We start from the raw sequence: 26,203 nt of genomic DNA, 5'->3' as shown, positions 1-26,203 counted from the left end.
AAACAGACAAACAGTAAGAGGACCATAAAAGTGCCACCATGGCTAAACAACAGAGTAGAAGAGGCAGTTAGAGACAAAAAGACATCCTTTAAAAATTGGAAGTCACATCCTACTTAGGAAAATAGAAAGGAGCATAAACTCTGGCAAGTCAAGTGTACAAATATAATTAAGAAGCCCAAAAAATAATTTGAAGGGCAACTAACAAAAGATACTTTAAAAAAATTGCTGTTAGTTTTTGTATGTCAGAAGCAGGAACTCTGCCAAACAAAGAGTGGGGCCACTGGACGATCAAGGTGCTAAAGGAGCACTCAAGGAAGACAAGGCCATTGCGGAGAAGCTAAATGAATTCTTTGCATCTGTCTTCACTGCAGAGGATGTGAGGGAGAGTCCCATACCTGAGCCATTCTTTTAGGTAACAAATCTGAGCCATTGTCCCAGGTTGAGGTGTCAGCAGAGGAAGTTTTGGAACAAATTGATTAAATCAAACACTAATAAGTCACCAGGACCAGATGGTATTCACCCAAGAGTTCTGAAGGAACTCAAATATGAAATTGCAGAACTACTAACTGTGGTATGTAACCTATCATTTAGATCAGCCTCTGTACCAGATGATGGGAGGATAGCTAATGTAATGCTGATTTGTTTTTTTAAAAAGGATCAAAAGTCGATCCTGGCAATGTTAGGATAATAAGCCTAACTTCAGTAACAGGCAAATTAGTTGAATCTATAGGAAAGAACAGAATTATCTCACACATAGATGAACACAGTAGGCTGGGGAAGAGTCAACACAGCTTTTGTAAAGGGAAATTAGGCCTCACCAATCTACTAGAATTCTTTGAGGGGTCAACAAACGTGTGAGCAAGGGTGATTCAGTGGATATAATATACTTGGACTTTCAGAAAGCCTTTGATAAGGTCCCACACCAAATGCTCTTTAGCGAAGTAAGCAATCATGGGATAAGAGGGGAAGGTCCTCTCATGGGTCAGTAACTGGTTAAAAGATAGGAAACAAAGAGTAGGAATAAATGGTCAGTTTTCACAGTGGAGAGAGGTCAATAGCAGGTTCCCCCAAAGATCAGTACTGGGACCTGAGCTGTTCAACATATTCATAAATTATCTGAAAAAATGGGTAAACAGTGAGGTGGCAAAATGTGCAGACAATACAAAATTACCCAAATTAGTGAAGTCTAAAGCTGACTGCAAAGAATTACAAGGGGATATCACAAAATTGGGTGACTGGGCAACAAAAAAGGCAGATGAAATTCAATGTTAGTAAGTGCAAAACAGTGCACACTGAAAACATAATCCCAACTATACATATAAAATGATGGGTCTAAAACAGCTGTTACAGCTCAGGAAAGAGATCTTGGAGTCACCGTGGATAGTTCTCTGAAAACATCCACTCACTGTGCAGCAACAGTCAAAAAAGCTAACAGTGTTAGGAACCATTAGGAAAGGGATAGATAATAAGACAGAAAATATCTTAATGCCACTATATAAATCCATGATATGCCCACACCTTGAATACTGCATGCAGTTCTGGTCACCTCATCTCAAAAAAGATATATTGGAAAAGGTACAGAGAAGGGCAACAAAAATGATTAGTGGTATGGAACAGCTTCCACATGAGGAGAGATTAATAAAACCGGGACTTTTCATTTTAGAAAAGAGATTACTAAGAGGGGGATATGATAGAAGTCTATAAAATCATGACTGGTGTGAAGAAAGTAAATAAGGAAATGTTATTTACTCCTTCTCCTAACACATGAACTCGGAGTCCCCAAATGAAATTAATAGGCAGCAGGTTTAAAACAACATAAGGAAGTATTTCTTCACACAATGCATAGTCAATCTGTGGAACTCATTGCTGGGGGATGTTGTGAAGGCCAAAAAGCATAGGAGGGTTCAAAAAAGAACTAGGTAAGTTCATGGAGGATAGGTCCATCAAGAGCTATTAGCCAAGATGGTCATGGACATGACCCCATGTTCTGGGTGTCCCTAAACCTCTGACTGCCAGAAGCTGGGACTGGACGAGAGGAGATGCATCACTCAATAATTGCCAAGTTCTGTTCACTCCTTCTGAAGCATCTGGCTCCGATTGCTGTCAGAAGGCAGGATTTACTGGGCTAGATGGACTATTGGTCTGACCCAGTAGAGCCATTCTTATGTTCTTAATATTACACCAATTTCTTTGTTTCAAAGCACTGAGAGGGAATGTTCAGCCATTACGCCCACCTCTCATCTGTTATCCAGAAGATGTTCCAGGCATGTCCCCTTTAGCAAGGGAGTACTCTCTTCGTGCCCTGTCTGTGGGAGAAGGAAAGGTTGCTGTCGTTCCTTTTAAAACACTCAGGTTTTTTTATTTTGTTTGGATTGTGGTTCTCTGCAGAGCTCCAAGCCAACGGTGCCCAAATTTTGTCCAGCTGAGGCCTATTCTAGGGTCTAGGAACTGCCCCCACAGAACAGACAATGAAACAGATTTCCGCCATGCCACCCTTGTCTGTAATACGGAGGTGGGACCTGTGGAGACTATAGGTGCCAGTGTGCTGTGCTCCACGGGGATCTGAGTGAACGGTCCAGGACTGGCCTCAAGCCCCACACACTACTTAGCCCCGTGGACCACCTCACTCTGAAACTTCACGGGCTGGCCCTGTCTTCCTCTCCAGTAGTAAAGGGGCAGGGAATAATTCACTCCTTTGCCTCTCCCAGCAGTGGGACCACAGGAGTAGCGAGACCTGACTTGCACACAGGCTCATTGTGAAACTCAGGGCTTCATTTATTTCCCCCTCGGAAATTTGGGGCCCCATATATTGTAGCTCTGACCCTGCCAGGACTTGCAGTCATAGGGGCTGCTCCTCTCTGTTGAGGAGGAGGCTGTGTTGTAGAATGCTTAGGTTGGCACATGGCTATTAGGCCGTGCTCTGGCCACCAGTGTGTTGTGCTGTCCCAGCTGGTGCCATCCCTGTGGCAGGACACCTGCCCTGTCTCCTGAGGTCCTGTGCGCTGCCATGGAGTGATCATGGGCATGCCCTGGTTGTGACTGTACCTGCATCCCCCATGAACGTGTATGTGTGTGCTGCAGGTGCGACCCCAGCAGTCCGTACATCCACCCAGTCGGCTGGTGTCAGGCACATGGGAAACCCCTCACGCCTCCTCAAGGTGAGTACGCAGCCAGAGTCCGTATCCCAGGCTGTCGCTGGCTTCCGTGAGCTGAACCCTAGAGAACTCCCACTGTGGTATATTAAGCACACTTGGGACGTCGCGCTAACGCCCTGACTTAGCTGAAGGCTGGGGAAGTTTTGCTTCAGTAATAAGGAACTCAGGATTTTACCCATGGGAGTTTTTTTAAAATAAAGACAGGCCTTGAGGCTGCTGCCAGCAATCCCTCATGTGTTATTTCTCACTTTCCCAACACAGAACACACCCAGCTCCTTCTAAGGATTCTGGGTAGTGTAGTCCAACAGGCATTTCCTGTACCAAGAAGTACTATAATGAGAACTACCACTAGAGGGCACTCAAAACACCATGTTTTACCCTCCCGCCACAGCCAGCTGGAGCAAGGGGAAGGGACGGAGCTGAAAAAACCCTGCCCTGGATTTATCTGTGATAGTCCACGTGCAGTGTGCTGGTTCTGTCAGGCCTGTCAGTGAGTTAAAGGAGAGCCCAAGCTGTCGGATGCTGGCACAGGTGTCACTCACTAACATGTCCCCTCCCAGAAGTGGACTTTGGGGTGCAGAAGGAATTGACACACATCCAGGAGTTTCCAGAGTTCGCTCTGGTACCAGTGCGGACCAAATGTTGCACTGGTCCCTTGCGGGAGCAGGGAATTGTGAGACACCCCCAGAGGAGAAGCCACTCAACCTGCCCATGTTTTCCTGTCCAGACTATCCTGATCCTGACAGCTTCAACTGGGAAAAATACCTGATGGAAACGGGAGCATCTGCAGTGCCAGCTTGGGCCTTTAAAGTGGTGAGTGCTGGGGCTTGGCCCTGCTGCTGGCTCTGCCAGTGCAGTCACGGGCCAGTGGGCACTGGGCTTCTGGAGAGACTGCCATTCCCATGTGGGTCTTTAAAGTGGCATCTGACATAGGCACTCCCTCATATAGAGTCTCAGCCATGCTGGCATGGGCCATTAAAGCAGGGGTGCTGGGCCCGGGCCCCCTGCAGACACTGGATTTGAATTCACGCTCCAGATCTCGTATTTGGAAACTGGGCCTGTGCCTTGTGAGGTTTGCCTGGTGGGCTGAGCCACAGAAACCATTGCCACATGGTTCCCCACCTACAGTGTGATATCCCCAGCAAGCCAGACTGCCTAACTAGTCCTGTGTTTGGGCTTTGCTTTCTCTCCAAAGGCTATGAACAATGTAACTGCTAGCAGTCACAAGTTACCACCCAGCTTTTTCTAAGCAAGCCCATTTATTCTTAACGTGGGAGCATTATAGAGAAAACATATTAAAAACAATAGAAGTTCCTATATCCATGCTAAAAGCTTACCAGAGATCACCCATCAATCTTATGGAGTCTCAGGAGGCCAAAGTCCATCCAACCCTTGCTGGGAAGGATTGGGGCCCGCTTGGACAGAGGGTCCTGTTCATTCCCTGGATCAGAAAGAAGGCCCTGAGTCTTGGATAAACAGCCTGCATTTATCCAAGTCCTTTCTCTGTTGGTCTCTGGATATTCCACTTTGACCCAGTATTTGTGAGCCTCTCCAGGTGGTGGCAGCTCTCTGGAAGTGTAACAACCTGAGTGAATTGGCCCAATCACCCCCCTCTGTTGTTAGTTCCTGAAGGACTGTGGCCCCCCTCCTCCGTGGAATTACAGACTATCGCTGTCCCACAATGATACTGTGACACCCTGCTGGGGTTCTCAAAACTGTGAGCTACTATGTCACCCTCTCAGCCTCAGTAACTGAGAGCTTTGCTGCTGCTAAGCTATGTGTCAGCTCCCTGCCAAACCAGGTTGTCTGCCCTGCCAGCAAACAATTCAGGTCTCTGCAAGTCCAAACCTTTCCTAGCAGGAAACAATCGGTGAACTCCAATTCCCGAGTTCTTCAGAGACGTCTTTCTGCAGTGCACAGCCCCTTCTCACTGTAACACTCTCAAAACCTTGTCAAGTTCACTGCTCCTTTCAAGAGACAGTACAAAGCAGCTTATTAATGTAACTGGAGTTGACAGATCCTTTGCTCCAATCGCAGCACTGCGTTGGCTTACAGTAAAAGTAAAACAAGTTTATTAACACAAGGACAGAGGTTTCCGTGTTACCAAGTAGAAGGCATTGAGACAGAAAGGGTTACAAACAAAAGTAAAAACACACCCCTAAGATTGAATCTTGGCTTAACCAACTAGAGTCTTTTTGTTCAAAGAAGTTTTTATCTTCACAGTGATTCTTCCAGCATGGCTGGCCTGTTCTTTAGCCACACACGGCGCTCAAAGCACTTGGTGTCTTTGACTCCTCTGGTGAAGGATAACTATGGGGTTTTCTCCGCTCCTTTTTATAGTCCAGTAAACCATTGTAATGTATTCTTTGAAAAGTAAACCCAGATACCTTTCTCTCTCCTGCAGGGGTGTAGACACCATGGTGTCTTCTCCCACACTTGTTAGCTTGATAGCTTTGTTTACTTTAGATATAATTTGTACCTTCGTTGTCTGTGCCTGACAACCAGGCTGGTCAGACAGACAAATACACATTCCTTTCTCTAGGGCAGACTGGGCGTATGCAGTGCTTGTCAAACACATTTTAAGAACCTAGTTTTAGCACATATTTATGACTCTTTGTACATACCCCATACATACACCACACAACAGTGTTACCAGTTTGTATGTGGTACCTCATGTGACATCTTTTAGATACAGGTTTTGACAACAGCGTTTTAGGTGCAGTAAGCATGTCAGGCCTGAGGAGAGTTGCTGATGCAGAGTAGTGAACCACCAATGGCCCTCTGTCACAGATACATAATGCAGTACGATTTCCCAGAGATATTGCAGGAAATTGCCATTGTCCTCTCTGTTCACCTCATTAAGCTCTGAGGCCTCTAAAACCAGAAGGTCTGTGGCTGTGGGCTGGCTTACACTGAAAAGCTACGTCTCTCTGGGATGTGAAAAATCCACACTCCTGAGTGACGTAGTTAAGCCAACCTAACTCCCATTGACCTAGCTACTGCCTCTCAGGGAGGTGGAATACCTACAGCAATGGTGACCCCTTTCTGTCTACAGTGTGTGGTAAGTGTAGTTGTAGCTGTGGCCCTTTAGTTTTTTTAAGTGTAGACATAGCCTGTGATGGCAAGTGTGTTGGAGAGGAGCAGGGGGCGATCAGAGCTCCGTGATGGATGTGGCAGACCCCACCCACAAGGAGGGAGGGTTTGGGGGAGGTATACAGAGAGTGAGAGTGAAGGAAATAGGAGCTTGTGGGCTGTCCTTTGACCCTCTGCACTCTCTGCCCCAGCGGCCACCCCACAGCTTTCTGGCCAACATGAAGCTGGAGGCGGTGGACAGGCGGACTCCCTCCCTCATCCGCGTGGCCAGCGTGGAGGACGTGGAGGATTACCGGATAAAGGTGGGTTTCCTGCTTTCTGCTTGGTGCCTGTGCTTAACTGCCCCTGTAGCTTGCTCCTGCCCACCCCCATCTTATAGTGACTGATAGAAAGATTTCAGTGCAAAATACATGTGTGTGCGTGCGTGGGCCAGCCAACCAGCTCGCTTGCCCCCTTCCCCCCCCCCCATGGGGAATCTGGGGCTTTTCTCTTCCCAGGAGCAGACCCAGATTAAGGCACCACCACATGAGGACCTCTGTGACCCTGCTCCCATCCCTCCTTGGTGTGGCAGCAAGTTTAGGATGAATGGGGGCAGTTCACACCTCTTGGAGTGATTGTTTCAGGCTCTCTGCAGACTCTGGGGCAAATCTGTTACACTGGGTACATTTTCATCATCCAAGAGGCTAGAAATGAAAGCGGATATTCTGATATTCTCACATGACTCCAGGAGCTGGGGCCCGGAGCACAGCCCTCCAGTGCCTCTGTTTTAATCCCACCCTGCCAAGAAGTCCATGTGGGTTTAATACTCATTAGAGAGGGACTGTGATGGTTAAACAGTGACCTGTCACCTTGTCTCCTCAGGTCCATTTTGATGGCTGGAGTCATGTCTACGATTTCTGGATCGATGCGGATCATCCGGATATCCACCCCGTGGGATGGTGCTCAAAAACTGGACACCCACTGCAGCCTCCTCTCAGTAAGTACCGGTGCCGATGCCAGTGTTGTCACCGCGGCCCCATCCTGCTGGCGCTGTGCCTGAGGCCTCACCCTGGGGGTGTTTGCTCTGACATCACCTGCCCAGTAAGTGCTAGAACCTGTAGCCACCCTGTGCTGTCCCTGCCCCCTGGGCCAGTGAGCACACTGACGCCGTGAGCAGTGCAGGAATACCCCCTCCCCAGCGCGATGCCAGCAGAACGGGGCTGGTATCCGAACAGACACCAGCTGCACCCACTGTGCACCCCTCTCAATGGGAGCTGGCACCAGCATGCCACACGGCAAATCTCATAGCCCCACACCGCCCTGTGACGGCAGTGGGTGTTTTGTCAATGGACCGAATCTGCAGTGGTGCCATTGAAGTCAATGGACTTACTCCAGCATTACACCACTGTCAGTGAGAGCAGAATCTGGACCGTTGGCTCCAATGGAAGCAAGATCAAGCCCTCCGTGTGTATTGGTCCCTGCGCTGATCCCAGCAGGTTTTTATTTTTACCGCCAGTAGCAGTAACAACCCTTGGCACCTCCACACCCAGCAGATCTGCTCCCTGCGTGCCTGCAACCTGTCAGTTGGCTCTGGGGCAGACCCTGGGCACAGCTCCCTGAGCTCGGTGTGAGTCCCAGCAGAGGAGGGAGCGAAGGATTGGGCCCAGATGGGGGTTCGGTACTCTCAGCACTGCACAGATAGCACCACTGGGATCTTTTGCAGCGCTAAGAGCTGTCTCAGTTGCAGGCTGGCCGCCAGAAGCAGGGAAAGCCCTGGCTGGAGTTCCAGAGGAGTGCTCCAACTTGCAGAGCCAGCAGTCTTTAAAATCAGCGTGTTCACCAAGCACCTATGGTGGGAAGTGCTGGCACCTGGCAGCTTCGTTGCTAGCCTGAGGTAGCAGGTGGGTCTCCGAACCCATGACCACATCTCTCCTGTCTCTCGTTTGCTCTAGGGCCAAAGGAACCAGCCGCTTCTGCCCACGGGGGCTGCCCTACCTTGGGTTGCAAGAGCATCCCTCATACCAAAGGCTCCAAGTACAGCTTTCACCACAGGTGAGCTCCCCACAGGCAGCCCAGGGGTCAGTCCAGGGCTCCTGCTCTGCTGCTGCAGGAGGCTGCAGCCCAGCTGGGCCGGCAGCGGGCCGTGGGAGCAGCAACTGGGGGCTCTTCTGTGCAGCTGCAGACCTGTACCCCGTGGAGCCTCCCAGAGCTCAGAAGCCCCCACCTGGCTATGGGTCCCCTGGGCTCCAGATCCACGAGCCCACAGATCCACCTGACCCCTCAGACTCCTCCCACCCAGCTGGCAGCCCTCCCTTCCGTCCCACTTGGTGCTACCCCAGCTTAAGGCAACCCCTTCTCTCCTCCTTCTGGGCCCAGAGAAACAAGAGCAGACAGACCCCGTAGCTGCAGGGAGCAGGGGTAGCATGTGCTAAATTAATCCCCCCGGGTGTGTATTCCATGTGCTGGACCTGCCCCCGTCTGCTGCTGGAAGCCCACATACAGTGGAGAAGCCTAGTGGGGCTGGAAAAGCCCCGTGTGCACTGGGAATCCCACCAGTGGCAGTCTCATGGTCCTGCACCCTGCCAGGCAGCTTTAGGTACCACATCATATCTGTAGCCTGGCTGATGAGGCAGGGCATTACTGGGGAGCTTAGCCCTCTGTTGCAGAAGCTGAAATCAGTGAGCACTATAAAGCACTGTAGGTTTATTGAGATGTAGCAATAAATTTCCTTATGCCCTTTCAAATGGTCTTCTGGCCCATTCTCCTGGGACTTCTAAGAGGCTCCCATTGAATCAGGAATGGTGGGAGCCCGGCCCCTGCACTGCAGCCAAACCCCTGCACTGCAGCATAGAACCAGAGCAGCGGGAGAGGTATGCTGCAAAGCCACAAGTCGTGAGGAACTCAGATCTTCCAGCCCCTGAGGATTTCCCTAGCCCCAGCCCATTAGCTGATCCCCTGAGACCTCGCCCCTGCTCACTCCGCTGGCTTTGGAGCCTAAGGAGTTGTCTGGGTAGTGGGGAGGAGTAGAGATGGTATGACCCCCTGGTGCCTGTGACCTGCTCAGCGAGTGCCGTGCAGTGCCAGGGTATTCCCATGGGAAGTGTGATACTGTTAATGAGGCATGGGGGTTATTTCAGCCTGTGCAGGCTACAGGGGACCTGTCAGTTAAGCAGCATGCCCATGTGACTGGAGTCCTGAGGGATTTGTGCAGGGAACTTTGCCCTTCTTATCCGTCAAGCACTCTCTGAGTGCCCAGGGCTGAGGCTGTTTGGTGGGGCAGAGATGGGGTAACGAGCAGCATGGGGAGCAGCAGGGCTCCTGTCTTGTGCTCTGCCCATCTCTCTCCAGGGCTGGTCCCCATTTAAAGTGCCTCTTCTGAGTGTAACTCCCCACTTACCCTCTGTTCTCCAGGAAGTGTCCAACACCAGGCTGTGACGGCTCCGGACACGTGACAGGGAGATTCACGGCTCACTACTGCCTCTCAGGGTGCCCCTTGGCAGAGAAGAACCAGGGGAGGCTCAAGGCCGATCTCTCAGATACTGAGGCCTCAGCCCGGAAGAGGAACCTGATCGGCTTCTCTCAGCGAAAGAAATCCCGACACCACGGAAGGTAGGGAGAGCGCAGAAAAGAAGCCTGGCCCAGCGGAACAGACAGCCTCGCTCAGAGGAGCGTCTGTGTGACCCCCTGGTTTAGTGAGACTTTGTCCTGCTCTGTGGCTGGCCAACAGAGAATGGCCACCTGCCTGAACCAAACTGTACCATAGAATCTCTGTGGATAATAATTCCATGCTCGAATAATAAGAATATAGCAGTAGGGATATATTACCAAACACTTGACCAGGATGGTGATAGTAACTGTGAAATGCTCAGGGAGTTTAGAGAGGCTATTAAAATAAAAAACTCAGTAATAATGGGGGATTTCAGCTATCCCCATATTGACTGGGTACATGTCACTTCAGGATGGGATGCAGAGATAAAGTTTCTTGACACCTTAAATGACTGCTTCTTGGAGCAGCTAGTCCTGGAACCCACAAGAGGACTGGCAATTCTTGATTTAGTCCTAAGTGGAGCACAGGATCAGGTCCAAGTGGTGAATATAGCTGGACCGCTTAGTAATAGTGACCATAATATAGTTAAATTTAACATCCCTGTGGTGGGGAAAAAACCCACAGCGACCCAATATGTAGCATTTAATTTCAGAAAGGGGAACTACACAAAAATAAGGAGGTTAGTGAAACAGAAATTAAAAGGTACAGCACCAAAAGTAAAATCCCTGCAAGCTGCATGGATACCTTTTAAAGACACCATAATAGAGGCTCAACTTAAATGTATACCCCAAATTAAAAAAACATAGTAAGAGAACCAAAAAAGAGCCACTGTGGCTAAACAACAAAGTAAAAGAAGCAGTGAGAGGCAAAAAGGCAACCTTTAAAAAGTGGAAGTTAAATTCTAGTGAGGAAAATAGAAAGGAGCATAAACTCTGGCAAACGAAGTGTAAACATATAATTAGGAAGGCCAAAAAAGAATTTGAAGAACAGCTGAAGACTCAAAAAGTAATAGCAAAAATGTTTTTAAGTACATCAGAAGCAGGAAGTCTGCTAAACAACCAGTGGAGCCACTGGACGATCGAGATGCTAAAGGAGCGAGCACGCAAGGACGATAAGGCCATTGCAGAGAGACTAAATGAATTCTTTGCATCCGTCTTCACGGTTGAGGATGTGAGGGAGATTCCCAGACCTGAGCCATTCTTTTTAGGTGACAAATCTGAGGAACTGTCCCAGATTAAGGTGTCATTAGAGGAGGTTTTGGAACAAATTGATAAATTAAACAGTAATAAGTCACCAGGACCAGATGGTATTCACCCAAGAGTTCTGAAGGAACTCAAATGTGAAATTGCAGAACTATTAACTGTTGTTTGTAACCTATCATTTAAATTAGCGTCTGTACCAAATGACTGGAGGATAGCTAATGTGATACCAATTTTTAAAAAGGGCTCCAGAGGCGATCCCAGCAATAACAGGCTAGTAAGCTAGACTTCAGTATTGGACAAACTAGTTGAAACTATAATAAAGAACAAAATTTTCAGACACGTAGATGAATATAACTTGTTGGAGAAGAGTCAACTTGTTGGGGAAGAGTCAACATGGTTTTTGTAAAGGGAAATCATGCCTCCCCAATCTACTGGAATTCATTGAAGGGGTCAACAAGCATGTGGACAAGGGGGATACAGTGGATATAGTGTACTTAGATTTTCAGAAAGCCTTTGACAAGGTCCCTCACCAAAGGCTCTTAAGCAAAGTAAACTGTCATGGGATAAGAGGGAAGGTCCTCTCGTGGATTGGTAACTGGTTAAAAGATAGGAAACAAAGGGTGAGAATAAATGGTCAGTTTTCAGAATGGAGGGGTAAATAGTGGTGTTCCCCAGGGGTCTGTTCTGGGACTAGTCCTATTCAACATATTCATAAATGATCTGGAAAAAGGGGTAAACAGTGAGGTGGCAAAAGTTGCAGATGATACAGAATTACTCAAGATAGTTAAATCCCAGGCAGACTGTGAAGAGCTACAAAAGGATCTCTCAAAACTGGGTGATTGGGCAACAAAATGGCAGATGAAATTCCATGTTGATAAATGCAAAGTAATGCACATTGGAAAGCATAATCCCAACTATACATATAAAATGATGGGGTCTAAATTAGCTGTTACCACTCAAGAAAGAGATCTTGGAGTCATTGTGGATAGTTCTCTGAAAACATTTACTCAATGTGCAGCGGCAGTCAAAAAAGCGAACAGAATGTTAGGAATCATTAAGAAAGGGATAGATAATAAGACATAAAATATCATATTACCTCCATGTAAATCCATGGTACACCCACATCTTGAATACTGCATGCAGGTGTGGTTGCCCCATTTCTAAAAAGATATATTGGAATTGGAAAAGGTTCGGAAAAGGGCAACAAAAATGATTAGGCATATGGAACGGCTGCCATATGAGGAGAGATTAACAAGACTGGGACTTTTCAGCTTGGAAAAGAGATGACCAAGGGGGGATATGATAGAGGTCTATAAAATCATGACTGATGTGGAGAAAGTAAATGAGGAAGTGTTATTTACTTTTTCTCATAACACACGAACCAGGGGTCACCAAATGAAATGAATAGGCAGCAGGTTTCAAACAAATAAAAGGAAGTATTTCTTCACACAATACACAGTCAACCTGTGGAACTCTTTGCCAGAGGATGTTGTGAAGGCCAAGACTATAACAGAGTTCAAAAAAGAACTAGATACATTCATGGAGGATCGGTCCATCAGTGGCTATTAGCCAGGATGAGCAGGGATGGTATCCCTAGCCTCTGTTTGCCAGAAGCTGGGAATGGACAACAGGGAATGGAGCACTTGATGATTACCTGTTTTGTTCATTCCCTCTGGGGCACCTGGCATTGGCCACTGTTGAAAGACAGAATACTGGGCTAGATGGTCTGACCCAGTATGACCATTCTGATATTCTTATGTTGCTCTTATGAGAGGCAGCACAGCCCACTGGACAAGGCACTGGGCTGAGTGATGGGTTCTATCCCTGGCTTTGCTGGTGACTTTGGGCACCTCTATGTGCTTCAGTTTCTCCTCCTGCTCTTTGTCTGTTTCATCTGCTTTGACTGGCAACTTTTTTGGGCAGGGACTCCCTCCCGCAGTGCGTTTGTACGGACTGTGGGGTCCTCCCCTCAGGTGGGGCTTGAGGGAGCTATTGTAATGCTGCTCCTGACTAATGGAGTTAGTCCTTTAGCTCAGGGGGAGAAAACTGTGCTTTGGAGTTAGGCTATGTCTACATTTGCATGCCTCCCTGGATCATAGTCCAGGTACCGCTAGCACATGTACCCGTGCCGAGTGACCACATGTGCTGTGCCGAGCGTGAGTGTATTCTGTGCACAGGCATATACTGGCATCCACATGGCCCTTTTTCAGTATGCGATGATAGCACTACTATTGCAGGGGTGAAGGACAGGAGACATTTTGGGAAACTGCCTTGCTGGTACTGTATGCTGCCTTCACACGTTTGGCATCAGCAGCTCCCAGTTATCTCTCCCTTCTGCCTAACTGCACTGAAGAAATGAAGGAAGTCTATGAAGATATTGTTCTGCTCCTGCTGACAAAAGTTCATGTAGTCCAGTACTGGCTATTGGACAGAATGTGTCCAGAAAAATTGAAGACGATAGATAGATACATAGGTGACCGAGAGGGTGAAGGAAAATCCACTTGGTCCCATAGAATAGTTGTATTGAATGGCAGGATAGCAATGGAATGCCCATGAGTGGGCTACTGCTTCTGGTCCCGGAGAACCAGTACAATGTGGTGGGACCACATTGTTTTGGAAACCTGGGATGATGACCAGTGGCTGCAGAACTTCCGAATGAAGAAGCAGAGCTTCATGGAGTTGTACAAGCAACTCACACCCACCTTCCACTGCCAGATCTCTCATTTTCAGAAAACCATGCCAGTACAGAAGCGGGTGGCTATTGCCCTTTTGTAAGCTGACGACACCTGCCAGCTATCGTTCAGTTGTAAAAGAGTCTGGAGTTGGGAAGTCACCTGTCAGGGTGGTGATTTTACAGGTTTGCCAAGATAGGAATACTATAATGTACACACAGGCAGTTGCCATAACCAAAGTCCCTGAAATTATAGTGGGATTTCAGAGGAGGAGGTTTCTGAAATGTGCAGGAGCCATTAATGGAACACATCCCAATCCTTTGACCACCAAAAAGGGTCAGTGAATACGTGAACCATAAAGGTTACTATTCACAATTCTCCAAGGCTTAGTGGAAGACCAACGTTGGACTCACGGGAAAGGTTCACGACACAAGGATGCTCTGGAGATCGGAATTGTACCATGGGGAGAAGAAGGGACTCTATTCCCCTGAAACAATGTGCTTCTTTCCCCCCATTCCTCATGTACCTGCTTCTAATGTGGCTCGGGAAGCTGTACCCCAACGTTTCCAATCCAAGAAAAAGGAAATTCAACTGTAGACTGAGTAGCTGCAGAATGATGGTGGAGTGCACCCTTGGGCAGCAGAAAGCTCGTTGGCAATGCCTGCAAACCTGTCTGGATGCCAATGAAGCCAACACAGTTTGCATTATCGTAGAGTGCTGTGCCTAGCATAACATGTGAGGCCAAAGGGGAATACTTCCAGAACAAGTGGGCACAGGACAGATCTGGCTCACAGAGCCTGTACAGGCAGCTGGCACCCACCTATGTGCACACTGCTCCTAGTTCCTGGCGGGCAAAGAAAATTCATGATGCTGTTTGCTCGTACATTGTGGATCAGCATAGAGCCAGAAGGTGACTTGGGACTGAGCCGAGGGACACTATTGTGATGCTATGGCGCTGCTGGAAAAGCTCAGTAGAGCATTGCCACATACTGGTATTTTGACATACCTTGGTGGATTGGGATCCCCTGCAGCTGATAGTGACTAACTGAAAGCAGAAAATTGGGTGAGGGCGCTCAAGGTTAACACCTCTGGCTGTGGTTTTGTGCTGCAGAGAATGTAATCATTGAGCGATGTTTTGTTCTATGTCCCGGTGCTTAATGGGGAGTAATTAAGCATTGTTAAAGTCGTTTGAAAACAGTTCTGTATGGGTTTTGGGAGGGGCTTCACACATTTCTTCTTCACAGTGTTTTCTGACACCATTGCTCACAGTACTTATCCAGTGCTATGCACGAGTACACACATGGCTGCCAGTGGTGACGATTTGTTGGAGGGTGGGGATGGAGGGTGGTAAAAGCTCTGTTCAGTGTCATGTATCTTCACTGTTCATTTCCTTTTGTATTGTCTATTAAATCATTAACTAAAACACCTTTTATGGCTGTTAATTTATTTTCTGGTTTTCATTCTGGTGCTTTGGACAGCAACAGTTATTTCACAGCTTAGGTCATTGCCCTTGAACTGTGTTGTGGTTGTTTTTTGTTTTAACATTAGGAAATACATGGCTGTGGGGGGCGGGGGGGAAGAGTGGTGGGGACAGCATTCATTGTATTTCTTTGGCACCACACACTTAAAGAAGTCACCATTCATGTGCTGTGAATCCTGCTGACCCATCCCTAACGAGTGGGAAATATCATGTTTGATCATACTCGGAAAGCAAGGTGCACACATGAGTGATGTGAACAGTAACTTTTGCTTGCAAACATACATCGAATGTAGGGTTAAAACAGTTTGTAACAGTAACAAATTAACCAGAAATAGGTAAAATCTCCTGCAAGGGGGCAAACATCAGTGTCTATGGGTATCTCTTTCCCCTCCCCCTGACAAGGAGGGAACAGCTGCACAATATCGTGTTGGGGGACAAACAGGGACGTCTCCTGCATGGGGTTGGGGGACTGAATGCAGGCTGGGCTACAGGGACTGGATCAGGCTCATGGTTCCCCTCCTGCTTGCTCTCGGGGTTCCCCTGTGAGAGGGTTTGGGTGTCAGTGGAGGATGTTGTGCCACATGTCCAGCACACTCCTCCCTGTCAGGGGCAGCTGGGATTCACCACCTCAGCAGCAGCCTGGGTGGCAGATGGAGGAGGAGTGCTGCCTGTTCCTGAGAGGAGCAGCAGCCAGGGTGGCAGGCCCCAAAAGCTTTCCCCCACCAGTTGTACCCGTGGCTGTATGAGTGCGTGGTCCCATTCTCCCTGGGCATTGCTCCCCCTCCGTAAACTGATTTGTCTGTGCCTCCTCCCGCCTAAGAGCCTGCTCCTCCCTTGCACAAAGAACTCGAAGTGCTGCTGACACCTTCTGTCAGTGCCAATGAGCAGGTCCTCCAGGGTCCTTCTCTCCCCGCCTCTGCTCCTCCTGCTGGAACGGGCTCCCTATAGAATGTCCTGGCACATCAAAGACAAGGACAGCGTCCCATTTCATTTCTCCTTTTGAAGGAGCCTCCAGAATCCCCCCACATCTTGTAGCTCTGCTGCCGAAGGCCACAATATTGATACTTGTAAGGATCCCAGGAACGCTACTGTCACAGCCTCCTTCCGTCAGACAGCGTTTGCAGCCCACAAGGAAGGAGCTGAGGGCAGAAATGTTAAGATTACCTGCAGTACTGTTGTTCAAATTGACAGTGCAACAATGGGCTGGTTGGGGTGGGGTTTGGTTCCTTTCAGGGATTACGTTCCTAGTTACCTCTTTTCCTCTTTAATGGCTGGCCATCATCTGGAGAATTTAGCAGCATTCAAGACACTGGAATGGAAAAGAGAGAAGGGGCTTTTCAGTCTCGTGGAGGAAACCTGGCCATCTGTGACAGAGAGATGCTTCTGTTAATGCAAAAAGAAAAGGAGTACTTGTGGCACCTTAGAGACTAACCAAGCACCCCTCTACATAATGCTGAGTGGAGGAGTCTGGTGAGCTCCGAAGGTGGACCAAGCACATTTGTCCTGCTACTAAATCTGAAGAACCACCTTGAATTTCTGCTACACCAGAATTTTTCTGAATTATGCTTAAAGGCCTGGGAGGCAATTGACTGACTGCATTCTCAGCTAGCAGATTGAGCTCCCATGGAAGAGGAACAGAGAACCACAGAAAACATCCATCCAACCCCTAATCTTCTCACCTTGCCAGCAAGTCCGGCCCCTGTGTCCAGCAAACACCATTGAAAGGCGCAGGGAAACAGTCGCAAGTGTATATTCTTCCCTAAACTTTTGGATTAACACTGCATGCCAGTTGCCTCTCCACTGCTGAGGGACAGGACGCTGTGTTTGTGGAACCACAAGAGCAGATGCTTCACCCACTCGTGCTTCTCCTGGCTACTTCAGAGAGACTTTGCATGAGGAGTTAGAGTAACAGCCGTGTTAGTCTGTATTCGCAAAAAGAAAAGGAGTACTTGTGGCACCTTAGAGACTAAATAAATTGGTTAGTCTCTAAGGTGCCACAAGTACTCCTTTTCTTTTTGCATGAGGAGAGACCTGGGAACAGTAATAAATATTTGCAATGGACACAGGGAGAATGGACCGCTTTGACTTTCCTCGGTCAGACAAATGGTTCCTTTTCCCTTCCTGGACCTAGGCGGGCCACCACCCAAGCCACCAACCACCCCACCCCCTTCTGCACGACACCCATTTGCAAGAAGGAAAGAGAGAGGGAGGGGTGTTTTGGAGGTCTTTGAGCAATCATAAATGTCATAAAACTGTTCTGTTCCCTTCCCCCTCAGTCCACGTGGCCCAGGGACTATCGCTGTTCAGAGTGCTGACTGAGAAATGCACAGACACGGGGCACAGTGACTGCTTGTTAATAATCTGTTATAGCTCCCATGCTATAACTGCTTTAACTGGTTCATGGCATTTCAGTAAAATCATTGATTTGCAGCTGTGCCTCGTTCAGGAGCCATATGGGGTGCAGCAGGACAGATGAGGGGCTGCCTTCAGGCATGTGTTTCTGGAGCAAGAGGGGATATTTCCAGGGAGCGTGGGGATTTATTCGCAAAAAGAAAAGGAGGACTTGTGGCACCTTAGAGACTAACCAATTTATCTGAGCATGAGCATTCGTGAGTTACAGCTCACTTCTGCAGTTTCCACAGTATGCATCCGATGAAGACATTATATACACAGGTTTCAGAGTAACAGCCATGTTAGTCTGTATTCGCAAAGAGAAAAGGAGGACTTGTGGCACCTTAGAGACTAACCAATTTATTTGAGCATGAGCTTTCGTGAGCTATAGCTCACTGCATCGGATGTTTCCACAGTATGCATCCGATGAAGTGAGCTGTAGCTCATGAAAGCTTATGCTCAGATAAATTGGTTAATCTCTAAGGTGCCACAAGTCCTCCTTTTCTTTTTATTATATACACAGAGACCATGAAACAATACCTCCTCCCACCCCACTCTCCTGCTGGTAATAGCTTATCTAAAGTGATCACTCTCCTTACAATGTGTATGACAATCAAGTTGGGCCATTTCCAGCATAAATCCAGGTTTTCTCACCCTCCGCCCCCCACCCCCCAAACTCACTCTCCTGCTGGTAATAGCCCATCCAAAGTGACCACTCTCTTTACAATGTGTATGATAATCAAGGTGGGCCATTTCCAGCACAAATCCAGGTTTTCTCACCCCCCCCCCCCCCAAAACACACACACACAAACTCACTCTCCTGCTGGTAATAGCTTATCCAAAGTGACCACTCTCCCTACAATGTGCATGATAATCAAGGTGGGCCATTTCCAGCACAAATCCAGGTTTTCTCACCCCCCCCCCCCCCCCACACACACACAAACTCACTCTCCTGCTGGCAATAGCTCATCCAAACTGACCACTGTCCTTACAATGTGTATGATAATCAAGGTGGGCCATTTCCAGCATAAATCCAAGTTTAACCAGAACGTCTGAGGGGGGGGTGTTAGGAAAAAACAAGGGGAAATAGGCTACCTTGCATAATGACTTAGCCACTCCCAGTCTCTATTTAAGCCTAAATTAATAGTATCCAATTTGCAAATTAATTCCAATTCAGCAGTTTCTCACTGGAGTCTGGATTTGAAGTTTTTTTGTTGTAAGATCGCGACTTTCATGTCTGTAATTTCTTGACCCGAGAGATTGAAGTGTTCTCCGACTGGTTTATGAATGTTATAATTCTTGACATCTGATTTGTGTCCATTTATTCTTTTGCGTAGAGACTGTCCAGTTTGACCAGTGTACATGGCAGAGGGGCATTGCTGGCACATGATGGCATATATCACATTGGTGGATGTGCAGGTGAACGAGCCTCTGATAGTGTGGCTGATGTTATTAGGCCCTGTGATGGTGTCCCCTGAATAGATATGTGGGCAGAGTTGGCAACGGGCTTTGTTGCAAGGATAGGTTCCTGGGTTAGTGGTTCTGTTGTGTGGTATGTGGTTGTTGGTGAGTATTTGCTTCAGGTTGGGGGTCTGTCTGTAGGCAAGGACTGGCCTTTCTCCCAAGATTTGTGAGAGTGTTGAGTCATCCTTCAGGATAGGCTGTAGATCCTTAATAATGCGTTGGGGGCTGAAGGTGACGGCTAGTGGTGTTCTGTTATTTTATTTGTTAGGCCTGTCCTGTAGTAGGTGACTTCTGGGAACTCTTCTGGCTCTATCAATCTGTTTCTTCACTTCCGCAGGTGGGTATTGTAGTTGTAAGAATGCTTGATAGAGATCTTGTAGGTGTTTGTCTCTGTCTGAGGGGTTGGAGCAAATGCGGTTGTATCGCAGAGCTTGGCTGTAGACGATGGATCGTGTGGTGTGGTCAGGGTGAAAGCTGGAGGCATGTAGGTAGGAATAGCGGTCAGTAGGTTTCTGGTATAGGGTGGTGTTTATGTGACCATTGTTTATTAGCAATAAACTGTCGTGTCCAGGAAGTGGATCTCTTGTGTGGACTGGACCAGGCTGAGGTTGATGGTGGGATGGAAATTGTTGAAATCATGGTGGAATTCCTCAAGGGCTTCTTTTCCATGGGTCCAGATGATGAAGATGTCATCAATATAGCGCAAGTAGAGTAGGGGCGTTAGGGGACAAGAGTTGAGGAAGCATTGTTCTAAATCAGCCATAAAAATGTTGGCATACTGTGGGGCCATGTGGGTACCCATAGCAGTGCCGCTGATCTGAAGGTATACATTGTCCCCAAATGTAAAATAGTTATGGGTAAGGACAGAGTCACAAAGTTCAGCCACCAGGTTAGCCGTGACATTATCGGGGATACTGTTCCTGACGGCTTGTAGTCCATCTTTGTGTGGAATGTTGGTGTAGAGGGCTTCTACATCCATAGTGGCCAGGATGGTGTTATCAGGAAGATCACCGATGGATTGTAGTTTCCTCAGGAAGTCAGTGGTGTCTCGAAGGTAGCTGAGAGTGCTGGTAGCGTAGGGCCTGAGGAGGGAGTCTACATAGCCAGACAATCCTGCTGTCAGGGTGCCAATGCCTGAGATGATGGGGCGCCCAGGATTTCCAGGTTTATGGATCTTGGGTAGTAGATAGAATATCCCAGATCGGGGTTCCAGGGGTGTGTCTGTGCGGATTTGATCTTGTGCTTTTTCAGGAAGTTTCTTGAGCAAATGCTGTAGTTGCTTTTGGTAACTCTCAGTGGGATCAGAGGGTAATGGCTTGTAGAAACTCGTGTTGGAGAGCTGCCGAGCAGCCTCTTGTTCATATTCCGACCTATCATGATGACAACAGCACCTCCTTTGTCAGCCTTTTTGATTATGATGTCAGAGTTGTTTCTGAGGCTGTGGATGGCATTGTGTTCTGTACAGCTGAGGTTATGGGGCAAGTGATGCTACTTTTCCACAATTTCAGCCCGTGCACGTCGGCGGAAGCACTCTATGTAGAAGTCCAGTCTGCTGTTTCGACCTTCAGGAGGCGTCCACCTAGAATCCTTCTTTTTGTAATGTTGGTAGGGAGGCCTCTGTGGATTAGTATGTTGTTCAGAGGTATTTTGGAAATATTCCTTGAGTCGGAGACGTCGAAAATAGGATTCTAGGTCACCACAGAACTGTATCATGTTCGTGGGGGTGGAGGGGCAGAAGGAGAGGCCCCGAGATAGGACAGCTGCTTCTGCTGGGCTGAGAGTATAGTTGGATAGCTATTACCAGCAGGAGAGTGGGGTGGGAGGAGGTATTGTTTCATGGTCTCTGTGTATATAATGTCTTCTGCAGTTTCCACAGTATGCATCCGATGAAGTGAGCTGTAGCTCACAAAAGCTTATGCTCAAATAAATTGGTTAGTCTCTAAGGTGCCACAAGCACTCCTTTTCTTTTTGCGAATACAGACTAACGCGGCTGTTACTCTGAAACCTGGGGATTTATTGTAATTTACCAGCCTCAGATTCTGGTTCCTTTCATGGCTCGGGGTCCCCCTCAGGCTGCTCAGGGGTCAAGGTGCAGAATCCCACACTCCTGTTCCTCCAGGTCTCCGGGACTTCCCCCGTGGTCCCTGCTGCCTCATTGCCTTGCCCCTCATCAGCTTCCCATTGTCTGAGGCCAGCAAAGCTGAGGAGGGGTCATGATTCAGTTCAGGCTCACTTCTCACAGACCTGGAGAGCACCCGGGCCAGCTCATCATAGCAGAGTCATGTGTTAGGGCCTCTCCTGGAGCAATTGTTGGAGTCCTTCACCCTTCAGTACAGGAGCCTGAGGGGCTTCATGTGCTCCTGGCACTGGGATGGAGTTTGGTGAATGCCGCCTCCGTGAAACCTTCCAGTAGAGGTGTGTGTTCCTGCTGATCCGGGTGAAGTCGTGGAGTGCGGTGTACTCTGACCACACATTGATCAGCACCCGCGTGTGCTCTGCAGACCATATTGCAGCTCTTGGAGCATAAGCCATGGTTGCCGGTGCTAATTAATACAATTTGAGGGAGAACTCATCTTAAGAGCTCAGCGCAGGTTGCTACTACCGCTGGCAACGGAGTTAGGGATCTTTAGATTTGGGAAAGGGTGAAGCAGCAAAGGTATCAATCCATGGTGGGAATGGGGCTGGTGGACCTGGTACACACCCCTTGTCCATGTGCACACTGGGCTGTAGAACAGGTCTGGGGCCATGCCACAGCACTGTCATGTACATACCCAGACTCCCCATTCGTGTTAGCTTTCCTGCACTACACTGTCCTTCAGGAACCTGCTTCAGATGTGGACAATAGCGGGTTATGGCACAACAATGCACATATAACCGTTATAATCACAAGTGTAGACATAGCCTTAGAAGTCCTTGGTTCGATACCTGCTAGGGGATTTGTACTGCGGTCGGTCATTTGACGGTGCTGTCCTCGCTGTGCCGACAGGTGGTTCAGTTAATGAACACACGCTGGTTCCTACAGCACCTCTGAAATGGTAAAGCAGACAGCTTGCAAATAAATCCTCTCTCATCTTTCTAGAGGGCGACCTCCAAAGTATCGGAAGATCCAGCAGGAAGACTTCCAAAGTAAGCAGCTTTTCCCCATGCTGCTGTCTTTTCATGGAGTGGGGAGGGTCAGGGTGGCCCCAGGGCTTGGGAAGGGGTTAGAAAGATTTTGACCCCAATATCACCAGATTGGCCCAGGTCAGCAGCAAGCCTCAACACTGAAAGCTCTTTGGTGGCCTCTGTGCAATGAGTTGGTGAGCACTGGTCCATTTCCTGGTGGGCAGGTTGCATCACCAACAACAAAAAATCCAGCACTGTTGGCAGTCTCAGCTGAGAGGCCAAAGAATGAGCCACCCTCATGGCTAGAGCCCAGGCGGCGGGGCTGTGCAAGGCACATTGGCAAAGCAGTCTGGAGACACTGCCACTGGGGCTGCTCCTGCTATCCCTGTTCTGTGGATGCAGAAAGCTTCGCTCTGCAGGGCTCCCAACCAGGCACTTGCCCAGGCAGTATGTTCATTCCAAGTCAGCAGGAGAGACTGGGAAGGATCCTGTGCTGAACCCGTGGGGGTGGCCTTGGAATGGCTGGTGTGCCTTGGCTGGACAGCCCTGGGATTGGAAATAGAGACCAAAGTGAAGATCAGGATGTGGGGCCAGGTCCGCAGGTGATGTAAATGGACATAGCTGTCCATGACTTCAGTGGGGCTACCCTGATTTCTACCAATGAAGAATGTGGCTCCTTCTGCATGTATACTGATTGTAAAATGCAACCCTGCACCTTGTAGCAGTGCCCCTTCACTGTAGTTGGCTGACATGAATGCTTACTGGCATCTTTGAATATATTCCCAGTCCAGCTCTTTTCTTTCCCTCTTTCTGCCCTGCAATCCCCCCTCTTACCACCAGAGGGTTTGCCGATATTTCAGCATCTGACCAATATATCCAAATGTAGTGGAATGTTTTTTTAATCTTTCATGCCACAACCTGCAAGCTAATTCCATGCCATCCCTTTGTGCATTATCACTGTGAGCAGAATGAGCTGCTGAGTGGCCACTAGGGGACAATAGCAGCTTTTACAGCAAGAGCTGATCTGACAATGGCCATGCCTAGAGCCCTCCTCCAGAATTCTGAATGAGTGAAACAAATGAGATCACTGAACTCAGGAAAGTCCTTAGTAAACTCGTTTAGTGAGGGAAGAGACCAACCTTGGTAAAAAATTAAAGGGACAGAGTTCGGCATGAAATTCAGCTTTGGTTTGAAATGAAAGTTGGTGGGTGGGTGTTTGCAAAACGGACTGTTGAACAGAAGGGTTTTCATAATTAACAAAAAAAAATTCACGAAACCAACTTTTTGAATGTAAACATACCCCTGCCTCATGCTGGGAACCTACAACACAACAGCCAGGGGCTAGTGCAGGAAAAGCAGAAAGTGACACCAGGTATAAACAGAAAGTGAAACTGACCAGTCTAGTGTCACAGCCCAAATCTACTGTAAGTAAAATGCAAAAGGTAAATCAGATCTTTAAATTCTTCTCAGTTTAACTAATGGTAACCCAAGTAAGGAGAGAGAGAGAGAGAGAGAGAGAGATAAATTGTCCTTACATATGTACTTATAAAATATATGTACCTCTTGTAATAGAGGGACATGATCAAGTTGAATAAGCGCAGTTTGTTCTGCATTAACTATTGCTAAATAGAGTTTTTTCTCTCTGATACAGCGTAACCTCAATCATGTCATGATAGATTTCCAGTGCTACTGTAGCCATACTGGTCTCAGGATATTAGAAAGACAAAGTGGGTCAGGTAATATCTTTTATTGGACCAACTTCTGTTGGTGAAACAAGCTTTTGAGCTTACACAGAGCTCTTCTTCAGGCTTCGGGTACCTTTCCCAGACCTGAAGAAGAGCTCTGTGTAAGCTCAAAAATTTGTTTCTTTCACCAACAGAAGTTGGCCCAATAAAAGATATTATCTGATCCACTTTGTCTCTCTAATAAAAAAGACACCATCACAATAGAAATCTTGATCATATCTCTTTATTCTGACACGGTTGAGGTTCTGCTGTATCGGAGAAGAATGCCGTCTGTTTAGCAATAGTTAGCACAGCACAAACTGTTCTTATCTGATACCTGAAACCCCTCCAGCTTCTGCCTTCAGCCCCGATGCCTCCTCAGCACTTCTTTCAGGCATTGTAGGACCTTCAGGATGAGGCTGGATTTCCTTGGCCCTCCACCTTGTGTAACATTTTGAATTTCTTTGCCAGCTATTTCCTCGGACAATATGCACCAGTCCCTCTTCATGTCGGCCTTATCTGCTCACCCTGACCGCTCCCTGTCCCTCTGTTGGGAGCAACACTGCAAACTCCTGCCAGGGGTGGCTGGCATCACAGCAGCTACTGTGGCCAAGTGGACCATTGATGAGGTGAGGGGGTTTCAGGGAGGGCTGATAAAGCAGAGAAAAATGTAGAACAACATGAAAGAAATATAGGGTCAGATTTCCAAAGGCAGACGTGCAGATCCCCCAGTGCACATGGCTCATTGTGTGCACAGGCCCTCCCTGGCATGCTCACGCGCTGTGGTTCGTGTCAGGGTTAGGAGACGGCGAGGGTGTCCTTTTCCCCCAGGAGGGAATCAGGGAGGGTTGCCAGTGGGAGTTGTACAGGTTCCGCAGCCTCCGATTCCTCCCAGCTCTCTGCTCCCTGTGAACCACTCATCTCACAGACTCAGTCTTGCTGCCCCCACTCATCCCAGCCACTGGTCTGATTGAGAGGTACCGCTCTTCTCATGTGATGAGCAGTTTTCAGCTTGGCTAGAACCTGTCGCTTGAGGCTGTGCAAGGACATGGCCAGCAGCCAGCTATTTACTTATTTATTTTATTACACATTTTCCAATAAATCAGTTTGTTTTTTTCTTTTTTTCCTTTTTCTTTTTGGTAAGTGACAACTTAAAGTCGAAACATAAACCTCAAATCAGCAGAGAAAGAGCCAAGAGTCAGTCCCAACCCCTTCCTACACACAGTTCTATCTGAGCTCCTTATTAACGCCTGCTGCTTTTGATAAACACTGCCGTACTCCTCCACCCAGCCACTCTTGGACGCTCTCACCATGCTGCCTCGCATTGCGCTCTGTTGTCAGAGATCTAAGGCCTTGGCCCCAAATGCTCCAGGGCCCATTGTTTCGTGAGTGTATTTGTGAGGTACCTGCTGTCATGTGTTGCCTTTCTGTGGACAGCAGGCATCTCCACTCAAGTATGCTAGAATAAAAGGTTCTTTGCATCCCGTTCGACCCATGAGTTATACAGAAAGCAGCAGATCTTGGCTGGAGCAGGGCATGCAGAATTCTGGAGACTCCTACCTCTGTGGCATGTCCTCTTAGACCCTGAAAAGGGAGCTCTGCTGGTGGAATTTCAGGCAGGCTAATTCCCTGGTTCTGTGTTTCCCTCCTTGTCTCTTCCGAAGGTCTTTAGCTTTGTTCAGACGCTAACAGGTTGCGAGGACCAAGCCAAACTCTTCAAAGATGAGGTAAGGGGAATGGGGCTCAGTGCGTCGGTGAGGGGAACAAAGGAAGCCCATTTGCAGTTGGAGGGGGGTGGGAGAACAGGCTGCCTACATGGTTTCCTGCCACCAGCCTTTGGGACTCTGCCCTGTTGCTGTTAAAGCAACAGTCCTTGAGAGCATTTGTTTGGGATAGCACCAGCGGCCGATTGCAGCAGAACCCACTGATAGTGACCTCAGACGTCTGTCTGACTATCGTGCACATAAGGCACCTCATGGATCTATTCAGATATAGTCAATAGATAGATCTGGTGACACTCCACATATGGGGCAAGTCTAGTCCCCTGTGAATGGGGTCTTGGGGTAGGAGAGCTCCAAGGGGTCTGTGGGGGAGCAGAAGCAGAGCTGCTCTGTAGGCAGTGCTGCAGCCTTCTCCCAAAAGGCCGATGGGTCTGCTTAGTCCCAGGTCCACCACCCCCTCCCTCAGTTCCTGTTGCTGGATCTCTGTTACTGGGGATTACGTGCCCAGCTGGAGTCCCACATCCCAGGCTGTGTTTGCAGCTCCAGTGGTTGCAAAGATTTTGACCCACACACGGAGCACGTCTGACCCAGACTCGTTGGCAGAGAGAATTAGTCAGACACTTGTGCAGAGCTGCTGGGGCCGGTTGACTCTGGATGCTTCTGTTGCTAG

General features: G+C 48.3%; 1 protein-coding gene across 2 annotated transcripts in view; it reads left to right on the top strand.

The window, feature by feature from the left end:
* L3MBTL1 (L3MBTL histone methyl-lysine binding protein 1) overlaps positions 1-26,203 on the top strand; it is a 63,761-nt gene that overhangs the window by 31,345 nt on the left and 6,213 nt on the right. For both annotated transcript variants that reach the window (XM_048820152.2, XM_048820151.2), the window contains exons 14-22: positions 3,082-3,158; positions 3,883-3,968; positions 6,440-6,550; positions 7,110-7,224; positions 8,180-8,279; positions 9,639-9,836; positions 22,063-22,109; positions 24,284-24,441; positions 25,477-25,539. In XM_048820152.2, the coding sequence (XP_048676109.1) occupies positions 3,082-3,158; positions 3,883-3,968; positions 6,440-6,550; positions 7,110-7,224; positions 8,180-8,279; positions 9,639-9,836; positions 22,063-22,109; positions 24,284-24,441; positions 25,477-25,539 (955 nt within the window). The remainder of the gene's footprint in view (positions 1-3,081; positions 3,159-3,882; positions 3,969-6,439; positions 6,551-7,109; positions 7,225-8,179; positions 8,280-9,638; positions 9,837-22,062; positions 22,110-24,283; positions 24,442-25,476; positions 25,540-26,203) is intronic.

Source organism: Caretta caretta, chromosome 13 (assembly GCF_965140235.1).
Source record: "Caretta caretta isolate rCarCar2 chromosome 13, rCarCar1.hap1, whole genome shotgun sequence".
Classification (NCBI taxonomy): Eukaryota; Metazoa; Chordata; order Testudines; family Cheloniidae; genus Caretta; species Caretta caretta.
The sequence above is the reverse complement of the archived record's forward strand: the minus strand, read 5'-3'. Positions and strand labels throughout refer to the sequence as shown.